General features: G+C 51.6%; 1 protein-coding gene across 12 annotated transcripts in view; it reads left to right on the forward strand.

Annotated features, from left to right (window-relative positions):
• The window catches only part of OPA1 (OPA1 mitochondrial dynamin like GTPase), a 296,183-nt gene that overhangs the window by 103,574 nt on the left and 179,667 nt on the right, over window positions 1–12,942 (forward strand). For all 12 annotated transcript variants that reach the window (XM_075340498.1, XM_075340503.1, XM_075340499.1 and 9 more), the window contains 3 exons: window positions 7,894–7,968; window positions 8,070–8,141; window positions 8,234–8,333. In XM_075340498.1, the coding sequence (XP_075196613.1) occupies window positions 7,894–7,968; window positions 8,070–8,141; window positions 8,234–8,333 (247 nt within the window). The remainder of the gene's footprint in view (window positions 1–7,893; window positions 7,969–8,069; window positions 8,142–8,233; window positions 8,334–12,942) is intronic.

Below are 12,942 nucleotides of genomic sequence, written 5' to 3' on the forward strand. Positions count from 1 at the left end.
TACGATGATTCCAGCTTTTCTACATCTGCAGTAACAGCGCGCAGCCATAGAACATGACCGCCCACATTCCGCTTCAGGCAGAGCTTGACAGCCACAGTGATGAACGGTGACGTCACTCACATTATTTGCGGTCGTAGGTGGAGACTCCCACGGTCCTCCACCTGTGATCGCAGGTATCCTGACCTCAGGTGACTTCATTGAACTGAGTGACCTCAGGTGAGGTTACCTGAGATCATAGGTGGAGGACTGTGGGAACCTCCAGCTGTGACCGCAAATAACCTGAGTGACATCACCGCTTGTTGCACTGCTCATTCTCTGCCTGAAGCTCACAGCGGTCGATCATGTTCTATGCTTGCTCGCTGTCACTTCAGATATAAGAGAGCCGAAATCGTTGTGGGACCTCGTGTGGATTACGTGGGACCTGGGTGTTTTGGGAGTTAATAAAGGGGTGAAAGAGGGTGTGAAGGTTTTTTTTCTTTATCGTTCCTATGGGAGACCCAGACATTGGGTGTATAGCTTCTGCCTCCGGAGGACACACAAAGTACTACACTAAAAAAGTGTAGCTCCTCCCTCTGAGCATATACACCCCCTGGATAACCAAATCTAACCAGTTCATTGCTTTGTGTTCAGGAGGCATACATCCACACATGCATTCTCATCTGATTTTTCATTTTTGGAAAGTTTTTGAAGAAAAGCGGGTCCAAGCCTGGACTCCCGGCATGTCCCTTCTCACCCCACTGTGTCGGCGGTGTTGTTAAGGTTGATTCCAGGGCTGGAGCCTTACATGCCGCGCTCCTTCACCATTCCTCGGGCTCTGGCTTGAAGTGGGAGCCAGCACGGTTCTCCCTGCTTTGCAGGAGGCCGGTCTCCATCCGCAGCCCTTCAGGATCCTGCTGGACGGAGCACTCATCCCCAGGGACTTGAAACCCTGCGTCTCACAGGGGGTCCGGGCTGTGGGATCTGGAGGTCACACACAGAGGAAGAACACTCCTCTCTGAGTAAATGTCCCCTCCCCTGTAAATCTCCTTGGCCCTCCAGATCCCGCTCTCAGAGTAGGTCCCGCCCCCTCTCCTCGCTCCGGCGCCATTTTATCAGCGAGGAGCAAGGCTGCAAGGCTGTACGCAATATGCACTGCATGTAAGCTCGTGCTGCATGAACCTAGCACATATCCACATTGTGATGCCTGCTCTAACCTGACAATGCCTCAGCCTGGAATCGCACTCACAGTGGTCCCTCCGGCTTCTCCGGCTCTGGTGGCTGAACCCCCGGCTTGGGTAGAATCCTTCTCTAGGTCAATCTCCCAGTCTTTTGCCGACTCCATGGGACAGCTGTCCCGGACTTTGCTGAACATGCATCAGCCCCCTTCTCAGGGCACCTCTGCTGCTAGGGCTCTCTCAGCGGAGCTCACAGAGGATTCTTCATCTGGTCCCAGACCCCGTCCTCCTAAGAGGAGACGCAGGGCTCCCTCTCTTTCCTCGTCCCGCGGCTCTGATTCAAGAGCTGACTCGCAGGACGAGGAGGATGCCGTTACTGGGGGCTCGGAGGCGGCCTCCATGTGCCCCATTGATCTGTCCGAAAGTGACTCAGATGTTAGTGATTTTATTGCGTCCATTAATTCTGTACTGGACCTCAATCCGCCAGTATCAGAGGAGCAACCCTCTCTGGCAGAAAAGCACCAGTTTACCTTGCCTAAGAGGACAAGGAGTGTGTTCTTTAACCACTCCAGTTTTCAGGCTACTGTGACCAAGCCTAGGGCCTGTCCTGACAAACGCTTCCCAAAGCGTGGTTCTGATGACCGTTTTCCCTTTCCACCAGAGGTGGTCAAGGAGTGGGCTCATTCACCAAAGGTAGACCCTCCGGTGTCTAGACTCTCAGCCCGGACAGTTGTATCAGTGGCTGATGGCACCTCTCTTAAAGATTCCACTGACCGCCAGGTTGACCTTCTGGCCAAATCTGTATATGAGGCGGCAGGGGCCTCGTTCTCCCCATCTTTTGCAGCAGTGTGGGCTCTCAAAGCCATCTATGCTTCTCTAGAGGAGATGCATTCCCTCACCAGGGAATCTATGCCCGAAATGGTTGCCTTAACTTCCCAAGCTTCAGCTTTTTCATCCTATGCCATGTCCGCCATGCTGGAAGCTTCTCACCGCACTGCGGTGGCTTCGGCTAATTCCCTCGCTATCCGCAGGATCTTGTGGCTTCGAGAGTGGAAGGCAGACGCTTCTTCAAAGAAGTACCTTGCTGGGCTCCCTTTTGCTGGGTCCAGGCTGTTCGGTGAACAACTGGATGAAATTATTAAGGAAGCTACTGGCGGGAAGAGTACTTCCATGCCACAAACCAAAACCAGGAAACCTGTCCAGGGCAGGAACCAGTCGAGGTTTCGTTCCTTTCGTTCCTCCAACTGGTCGTCCTCTAAGCCCTCGGCCTCGTCCACTAACTCAGCCAAGGACCAAAAACCCAACTGGCGCACGAAGCCGCGTCCTCAGAAGACCGCAGGAGGTGCTGCCACTAAGGCAGCCTCCTCTTGACTATCTGGCCGCGCCAGCAACATCCTTGGTCGGTGGCAGGCTCTCCCACTTTGGCGACGTGTGGTTTCAACAAGTCTCTGATCAGTGGGTAAGGGATATCATCTCCCACGGCTACAGGATAGAATTCTCTTCCGCCAAACAGATTTTTTCTGTCAACTCCCCCCTGCTCCAAGGCCGCCGCCTTCTCTCAGGCCGTGGCATCCTTGCAGGCCAACGGAGTAATTGTACCGGTTCCCGCCCGGGAACGGTTCAGAGGTTTCTACTCAAATCTCTTCCTAGTTCCCAAAAAGGACGGTTCCTTCCAGCCCATCCTGGATCTCAAGCTTCTCAACAAGGATGTTCAGGTGCGGCACTTTCGCATGGAGTCTCTGCGATCAGTCATTGCCTCAATGACCCAAGGAGATTTCCTGGCATCCATCGACATCAGAGATGCCTATCTGCATGTGCCAATTGCAGTTTCACACCAGCGTTGGCTACGTTTTGCAATCGGAGAGGAACATTTCCAATTCGTGGCTCTCCCCTTCGGGTTAGCCACGGCCCCTCGAGTATTCACCAAGGTCATGGCAGCAGTGGTTGTGGTTCTGCACCTCCAGGGGGTGGCAGTGATTCCTTACCTGGACGACCTTCTAGTCAAGGCTTCATCCAGTGCAGACTGTCAGCGGAGTGTCTCGCTCACTCTCGCCACTCTAGTCCAATTCGGGTGGCTTGTCAATCTGCCCAAATCCACTCTGACTCCGACCCAGAAGCTCACGTACCTAGGGATGCAATTCGAGTCTCTGCCGGCACTTGTGAAGCTGCCCTTAGTCAAACAGCAGTCCCTCCATCTGGCGGTGCGCTCTTTGCTGAGGCCCCGCCGTCATTCCATCAGGCACCTAATGCAGGTGCTGGGTCAGATGGTGGCGTCAATGGAGGCGGTTCCCTTTGCCCAGTTCCATCTGCGTCCTCTGCAGCTGGACATTCTACGCTGTTGGGACATACGGACTTCCTCCTTGCACAGGTTAGTGGCTCTGTCGCCACAGACCAAGGGCTCCCTTCAGTGGTGGCTTCGGCCCCTCTCTCTGTCTCAGGGACGCTCCTTCCTGGCCCCGTCCTGGGTGATTCTCACCACGGATGCCAGTCCATCCGGCTGGGGAGCGATATATCTCCACCACAGAGCGCAGGGCACTTGGACTCCGTCTGAATCAGCCCTCTCGATCAATGTGCTGGAAACAAGAGCTGTGCTTCTAGCTCTCTTAGCCTTTCACCACCTGTTGGCGGGCAAGCACATTCGAGTCCAGTCAGACAACGCGACAGCGGTTGCCTACATCAATCACCAAGGCGGGACACGCAGCCGCCTGGCAATGCTGGAGGTTCAACGCATCCTTCAGTGGACGGAGGACTCCAAGTCCACCATATCCGCAGTCCACATTTCAGGCGTGGAAAACTGGGAGGCAGATTATCTCAGCCGTCAAACCGTGGACAGTGGCGAGTGGTCCCTGCATCCGGCAGTGTTTCGGTCAATCTGCCGCAAGTGGGGCACTCCGGAAGTGGATCTAATGGCATCCCGGCACAACAACAAGGTTCCGGTTTACGTGGCTCGCTCCCACGATCCTCAGACCTTTGCAGCGGACGCTCTGGTTCAAGATTGGTCCCAGTTTCGTCTGTCCTACGTGTTTCCCCCTCTAGCTCTTTTGCCCAGAGTCCTGCGCAAGATCAGAATTGAGGGCCGTCGGGTCATCCTCATTGCTCCGGACTGGCCCAGGCGAGCTTGGTACCCAGACCTGCTCCATCTGTCCGTAGAGGTGCCGTGGCATCTCCCGGACCGTCCAGACCTTCTCTCACAAGGTCCGTTTTTCCGCCAGAATTCTGCGGCTCTCAGATTGACGGCGTGGCTCTTGAGTCCTGGATCTTGACGACTTCTGGTATTCCTCCTGAAGTCATCTCCACTATGACTCGGGCTCGGAAGTCTTCCTCGGCCAAAATCTATCACAGGACCTGGAGAATTTTCCTGTCCTGGTGTCGCTCTTCCGGCCATGCTCCTTGGCCTTTTTTCCTTGCCGACCCTCCTGTCTTTCCTACAGTCCGGTCTGCAGCTAGGACTATCCCTCAATTCCCTCAAGGGACAGGTCTCGGCTCTGTCAGTGTTGTTCCAGCGGCGTATCGCCCGGCTGGCTCAGGTGCGCACCTTCATGCAGGGCGCGTCTCACATCATTCCGCCTTACCGGCGGCCCTTGGATCCCTGGGACCTCAATCTGGTCCTCACGGCCTTGCAGAAACCCCCCTTTGAGCCTCTTAGGGAGGTTTCTTTGTCTCGTCTTTCACAGAAAGTGGTCTTTCTAGTGGCCATAACTTCCCTCAGGAGAGTCTCGGATTTGGCTGCGCTCTCTTCGGAGTCACCTTTTTTGGTTTTTCATCAAGACAAGGTGGTTCTCCGTCCGACTCCGGACTTTCTCCCTAAGGTGGTTTCTCCTTTCCACCTTAACCAGGACATTTCCCTGCCTTCCTTTTGTCCGGCTCCTGTTCATCGCTTTGAAAAAGCGTTGCATACTCTGGATCTGGTGCGGGCGCTCCGGATCTATGTGTCTCGCACCGCTGTTCTTAGGCGGTGCACCTCTCTTTTTGTGCTAACCACAGGTCGGCGTAAGGGCCTCTCGGCTTCTAAGCCGACCTTAGCTCGTTGGATTAGGTCGGCCATTTCCGATGCCTACCAGTGTACTCAGGTGCCTCCCCCGCCGGGGATCAAGGCACACTCGACCAGAGCTGTCGGTGCCTCTTGGGCTTTCAGGCACCAGGCTACGGCTCAGCAGGTCTGTCAGGCTGCTACTTGGACTAGTCTGCATACCTTTTCAAAGCACTACCAAGTGCATGCTCATGCTTCGGCAGATGCGAGCTTGGGCAGACGCATCCTTCAGGCGGCTGTCGCCCATTTGTGAAGTTAGGTTTCGCCTACTTCTCAGTTTTCTGTTTATTCCCACCCATGGACTGCTTTGAGACGTCCCAATGTCTGGGTCTCCCATAGGAACGATAAAGAAAAAGAGAATTTTGTTTACTTACCGTAAATTCTTTTTCTTATAGTTTCGTATTGGGAGACCCAGCACCCTCCCTGTTGCCTGTTGGCCGTTTCTTGTTCCGCGTGTTATCACCGGCTGTTGTTGTAGACATAGGCTCCGGTTGTTCCGGTTTTTGCTCTATTTCTACTTGTGGGTGGCTATTCTCCTTCAGCTTTTGCACTAAACTGGCTAGATTTGGTTATCCAGGGGGTGTATATGCTCAGAGGGAGGAGCTACACTTTTTTAGTGTAGTACTTTGTGTGTCCTCCGGAGGCAGAAGCTATACACCCAATGTCTGGATCTCCCAATACGGAACTATAAGAAAAAGAATTTACGGTAAGTAAACAAAATTCTCTTTTTTTGTATTTTATTTCAAATAAAGGATTTTTTTGATGTTTGTGTTTATTTCTTTTCACTTACAGATTAGTAATGAGGGGGTCTCATAGAATCTAAGACTTAGTGGTAGCTGTGAGTTATTAGCCCCTTATTACTACAATTGCCACTGTACCACGGCAACCTAGATGAGCCAGGTAACGTTCCGGATTGGATGCTATAATCCTGGGCAACTGCAGGCTGCTATTTTTGGACTGGGAGCCCAATAAGCATGGGCCTCCCCAGTTTCAGAATACCAACTCACAGCTGTCAGCTTTATCATGGCTGGGTATCAAAATTGGGGGTGACCGCACGGCATTGTTTCTTTTTTTCTTTATTTATTTAAATAATTTAATAAAAGAAAAAAAATGCATGCATTCCTCTTATTTTGATACACAGCTTGTAGCCGTATGTTTTAGCACGGCTGAGTATCATAATATGGTGACGCTACTCCAATTTTTATTTATTTTTTTTTTTACAACAATATAGACAAGCACACACAGTGCCTCTGATTAGTTGCAGTCAGACACGCGGTCACACCGGATGGGGGCGTGTCTGACTGCAACCAATCAGAGATGCAGGCACTGCCGGTGGGTAGGGAAAGCAGAGAATATATATGAGGGAGAATGAGCGGCTCCGGAGGTAGCGTTAGAGCCGCATGGAGACATAATTATAATGTGCCTCCTCCAATCCCCCTATCCCTTCTACCACCATTTTAAAGTGTCGGATTCTAGACTCCATAAACTTATGAGAACCAGCATCTGGCCAGATATCCGGGATCACTCCTGGACCCGACCCGGGATGTGAGTCCGCCCATCACTAATAAAGAATCTAGAAAAGCTGGATATCCTTACTGAAGTGCAGTTTGTTTAGGGCTTTAATAATTCTTATTTACAGGTCTGGTCTGCTATGGAACACTTCGGAGTAGAGTCTCTGCTTCCCTTTCTTGCCTGTTTGTTTTTGGGTTTTTTTTTGTTCCCTTAAGTACTGGAATTAAAAAGGGGTGAAGTGTGTGCACTTTAGAGGTGGAAAGTAAAAGGCAAGAGACTAGTATTGAGGATTGCCAATATCCATTTGGTGTGTGGTGACACCGCCTGTTCGATTCTTTATTTGGCGATTTGTTGCAGATCACCAGGATGTACAGGCTTTACATTAAGGCTATGTGCGCACAGTGCATTTTTCGCGGCGTTTTTGCGCGTTTTTCGGGTGCGTTTTTGGCCTCAAAACTGCATGACTTTGCTTCCCCAGCAAAGTCTGAGTTTTCATTTTTGCTGTCCGCACATAACTGTTTTTTTAAGCTGCGTTTTTGAGCTTGAAAAAAAAAATGGACATGTGAATTCTTTCCTGCGTTTTTCTGCGTTTTCCGCCCATGCAATGCATTGGAAAACGCAGCAAAACGCAGAAAAACGCAGCCAAAAACGCACCAAATCGCGGTAAAAACGAATGCGTTTTTTGATGCGTTTTTTCGACGCAGGTGCGTTTTTGTGCGTTTTTAGCGGCCAAAAACGCACAAAAACGCAGCGTCAAAAAAATGCAGCGTGCGCACATAGCCTTATTGTGTACACCATCAATAAACAATAATAGAACCCCTGTGTAAAGCGTACATCTGTGTCTCTGACCACATTTAATCCCCTTTTAACTATCACACGATCACTGATATCTGTTACAGAATGCATGTTTAGGCCTGTTTCACACATCCGTCACACTACAGTACAGTGCTATACTGTACAATGGCATCGCGGCAAGCTCCAGTCACATGCTGTCATGTGACCAGAGCATGTGATCGGAGGTTGCCGCCATGCCATTTTACAGTATAGCACTGTACTGGAGTGACGGATCCGGCGACATGCCAGATGTGTGAAATGGGCCTTAACACATGATTTGATCCTTTTTTTTCTTTTTAACTTTGATTTTTTTAATTAGCTTAGAAACTGATTGTTCCAAGTTAATCTTATACTTATCGACAGCTTGCAGCTCTAAGAGATGAAATAGAGGTGCGAATGAGGAAAAGCGTGAAGAATGGACAAACTGTTAGCCCAGAGGTAAAAACCTCATTATATAATTTTTTTTTTTTCTGCATCGTCCTTGTTATGCACTTCTGTGTCTGTAGAAATCTTCTATAACAACACTGTCTATTTTGCAGACCATCTCACTAAGTGTGAAGGGCCCTGGAATACAGCGGATGGTGCTTGTTGACCTACCAGGGGTGATCAGTGTAAGTACCACAAATGTTTTCGATTTCTGAACTAATAAATAAATTGCTAACATTACTCAGTTTTTTATTTATTTATTTATTTATTTTTATAGACCGTGACATCAGGCATGGCCCCCGATACAAAGGAAACTATTTTTAGTATCAGTAAAGCTTATATGCAGAACCCAAATGCCATCATCCTTTGTATACAAGGTAAGAGAGATGTGGTCACCCAGAGGATGTAAATGGGTTATCCTTTACTGGACAACCCTAGGGAGATCTGGGGAAAAAAATAGAATATCACTTCCTACAGGAGCGCCGTCCTTCTCTAATCTTCGCTGCATCCCCCACCAGTCTTTTGAATAAAACACTCGACGGGTGAGAATGTGGAGTGGGGGCGCATTACATAAGTGCTGCAGCCAATCTCTGGCCATTGATGGGCTGCAGCATTTACATTTTGTGTGGTTGCAGTGCTGAGTATTGAGGAGCAGCAATGGACTTGGAGGTGAGTATTGATTTTATTTTTTTTTCCCCCACCTACCTGGACTACCAGTACTGAACAACCTCTTTATAGCAATGGTAAACGTTAAAATAATCACAGGAGTAAACCGCAGATAATCTTGTCTCCTCTCTGTTAATCTGCACAAGTTTATAAATCATCCTGACAAATACAGTCAAATCCTGCAGAGAACATAAAGCCGATCAGCTGGAGATTAAGCTCGATCCTCACCTGGTGAGCTGCATATGGTCGGCCATAACCATTTTATTGTTCCCCTTTATAATGGACACAAGGGGGGGGCTCCTGCTGCAGCCAGCTGACTTACAACTATTCACTGAACTGTGAGGTAGAGGAGGATAGTGGGTACACAGAGCAGATATTACCAAATATTTCTTTTTCATTCCTTTGGGAGACCCAGACCATGGGTGTTTAGCTTCTGCCTCCGGAGGACACACAAAGTACTACACTTAAAAGTGTAGCTCCTCCCTCTGAGCTTATACACCCCCTGGTGAGAAAGTCCCAGCCAGTTTATTGCTTTGTGTCAGGAGGCATACATCCACACATGCATTCTCATATGATTTTTTCCTTTTGGAATGAGATTGAAGAAGTGCGGGTCCACGTCTGGACCCCCGGCATGTCCCTTCTCACCCCACTGTGTCGGCGGTGTTGTAAGGTTGATTTTAAAGGCTGGAGCCTTACATGCCGTGCTCCTTCACCATCCCTCCTGGGCTCTGGCTTGAAGTGGGAGCCAGCACGGTTTCCCTGCCTGGCAGGAGACCGGTCTCCATCCGCAGCCCTTCAGGACCCTGCTGGACTGGAGCACTCATCCCCAGGGACCTGGCTCTGCGTCTCAGCAGCTAAGTACCTGAGACGTTTATATTTTGGGGGTTCCTGTACTTTATTGTTGGGGAGAGTGTGCTTACTATATTTATAGGCATTTCCGGCGGGTTCTCAAGCTGTCGCCCGAGAACCGCGCCGATGGTGCCTGCGCGTCGGCCTTGCCGCTCAAATTTAGGCCCCGGCTTTGCCGGAGGCCTAGTTTCTGTTCTCTGCCCTCGCATGTCATTCATGCAGAGGGACATGCTCGGCTCCTCCCGGCGGCCGTTCTGCACAGGGGAGGGACACTCCCCACTGCTGTGCGTGTCTCCTCCCCTGTAGGTCTCTTTGGCCCTCCAGTTCCCGCTCTCAAGCCAAGTCCCGCCCCCTCTCTTCACTCCGGTGGCCATCTTCTCAGACAGAGTTCACTCGGCGCTGGTCTGCATTCTGCATCCCTGCTGAAGTGCTGTGCTTGGGGGTCCGGGCTTCGGGATCTGGAGGGCACACAACACCGCTCCTGCGGTCTGGTAAGCCACAACCGGCTCTGGTTGTGGACCTCTGTATATACTCTCTGGGGTGCATTCTCTTGCAGAGCCCACCACTCCAGCAGCATGTCTCACACGAGGAGCAAGGCTCCAGAGCTTTATTCTGTATGCGCTGCATGTAAGCTCCTGCTGCCTGAACCGAGCACCTATCCTCATTGTGATGTCTGCTCTAACTTGGCAGGGCCACAGCCTGGAGTCTCACCCCCAGTGGACTCTCAGGCTGCTCCTGCTCCTGTGGCTGAACCCCCGGCCTGGGTAGAATCCTTTTCTAGGTCTATCTCCCAGTCTTTTGCTGAGTCCATGGGACTTCTGTCCAGAACTTTGTTAAATGTGCATCGGCCCCCTTTGCAGGGTGCCCCTACTGCTATGGGTCCCTTAGGTTCGGAGCTCACAGAGGACTCATCATCAGGGCCCAGACCCCGTCCTCCTAAGAAGAGACGCAGGGTTCCCTCTCCCTCCTCCTCCCGTGGCTCTGATTCAAGAGCTGACTTGCAGGATGAGGAGGATGCCTTTACAGGGGGCTCGGAGGCTAACTCCATGTACCCCATTGATCTGTCCGAGGGTGACTCAGATCTTAGTGACTTGATTGCTTCCATTAATTCTGTACTGGATCTCAATCCGCCAGTATCAGAGGAGCAACCTTCTCTGGCAAAAAAGCACCAGTTTACCTCGCCTAAGAGAGTAAAGTGTGTTTTCTTCAGCGCTCTATTGGGAGACCCAGACGATTGGGGTATAGCTACTGCCCTCTGGAGGCCACACAAAGCACTACATTAAAAGTGCAAGGCCCCTCCCCCTCTGGCTATACCCCCCCGTGGTATCACGGGTACTCCAGTTTTAGCTTTGTGTGCGAAGGAGGTCAGACATTCCATGCATAGCTCCACAGATTTTAGTCAGCAGTAGCTGCTGACTAGTTCGGATGGAAGAAAAGAGGACACATATAGTGTCCCCAGCATGCTCCCTTCTCACCCCTGGATGGTGTTGTAAGGTTGAGGTACCTATTGCTGGTACAGGGCTGGAGCCTGACATGCTGTTTTCCTTCCACATCCCCTGGTAGGGCTCTGTGGAAGTGGGATCCTGCCGGCCTCAAAGCTCTGACGCCGGGCTCCATCCACAGACCCATTAGAACCTGATGGATTCGGAGCAGGAGTACCATCAGGGACCGGGCCCTGCATCATACAGGTACTCTGTGTCCCCGGCAGGCACAGACACACTCCGGGCTGGCTGGGTGTTGTAGTGCGCCGGGGACCGTACACTGAGCTGGTGTTCCTACAGTTATCTGGGGGACTTTGTGTTCTGGGAACGCAGCGCCGACCCCCTCTGGACCGGGCGGCGCTGCTGTGACTTGTGGTGCGCCGGGGATACGCCGACCGCGCTTTTACGGCGGCGGCGTTTATAACTCTAGTCCCCGGCTTTTGGGCCTAGGACGCCGGCAGCTCCGATCGTTCCCGCCCCCACCCTGTCAATCAGGGTAGGGGAGAAACGCTGTTTCACGGCAGCGACGAGGGCTGGAGCCTGATTTACATGCTCCAGCCCTCACACTAGGCACAGAGGGAAGCAGGCTTCCCGCTCTTGGTCAGGAACGCCCAGGGCCCGCCCCCCTTCTTCTCTCAGAACGCCGGCAGCCATTACATGCATGTCTGGCTGGAGGAAGGACGCAAGGCTCTGGGAGACCTAGACTGAGGGGCTTTGGAAGACCACACACCCGCTCTTAAGCGGGCGGTAAGCGGCTTTTCAGCTGGCCCCTCTAGTGCCTCAGTGTATGTTAGTGTATTGTGTCACTGGACATAGATATTTATTGATTTCCTGCACTGTGAGGTCGCTTCCTGGCTGAATACCCCAGATCGCTCTGAGGAGGCAGCAACATGTCATCCACAAGACGCAAGGCTGCCAAGGCTAGGGCTGTGTGCACTGCGTGTGCTGCATGTGGGGCTGCTCTACCAGCAGGCTCCAAGGACCCCCATTGTGTGCAATGCTCAGATCCGGTGCTGCTTCGCCAGCCGGAGTCAGGAGAGATAGTGACCCAGGCTGAGACGCCTGTAAGTCCTGCCCCGGTGTCGGGGACAGACTTTGCAGTTTTTGCGGTTAATATGTCTGTGACTATGGCAAAAATCCTGGAAACTTTGCAATCCATGCCTGGGGCTCAGTCTATGGACACGGCGAGGTCTATGTCCTCTAATCCTCCGCAGTTGGATTTAATCCAGACTGCAAGGGGGTCCCCGGCTTCTCAGGATGAGTATAATGACTCAGATGATTGCCCCAGCCACCCCAAGCGGGCTCGCTGGGAAAGACCCTCAACGTCATCACACTGCTCAGGGTCTCAGCGCAATCAGTCTCCCTGTGATGTGTCTGAAGAGAGTGATCAGGAGTCTAATCCTGGAACCCCTCTCAATCTGGATACCCCGGATGGGGACGCCATGGTAAACGATCTTATCTCAGCCATCAATAGGCTGTTAGATATTTCTCCCCCAGCCCCTTCAGCAGAAGAGGCAGCGGCAGAGCAGGAGAAATTTCGTTTCCTCTATCCCAAGCGTAAATTAAGTGCTCTGTTGGATCACTCTGACTTCAGAGAATCAATCCAGAAGCACGACGCTCATCCAGAAAAGCGTTTCTCTAAACGTTCTAAGGATACACGTTATCCTTTCCCCCCTGATGTGGTCAAGCGCTGGACCCAGTGTCCAAAGGTGGACCCCCCGATTTCCAAGCTTGCAGCTAGATCCATAGTTGCAGTGGAGGATGGCGCTTCACTTAAGGATGCCAATGACAGACAGATGGACCTTTGGTTAAAATCTGTCTATGAAGCTATCGGCGCGTCGTTTGCTCCAGCATTCGCAGCCGTATGGGCACTCCAAGCTATTTCAGCTGGTTTAGCAAAAGTGGATGCTATCTTACATCCAGCGGTGCCGCAAGTGGCGTCCCTTACCTCGCAGATGTCCGCGTTTGCGTCTTACGCTATCAATGCGGT

The sequence above is a fragment of the Anomaloglossus baeobatrachus genome, chromosome 3 (genome assembly GCF_048569485.1).
Source record: "Anomaloglossus baeobatrachus isolate aAnoBae1 chromosome 3, aAnoBae1.hap1, whole genome shotgun sequence".
Classification (NCBI taxonomy): domain Eukaryota; kingdom Metazoa; phylum Chordata; class Amphibia; order Anura; family Aromobatidae; genus Anomaloglossus; species Anomaloglossus baeobatrachus.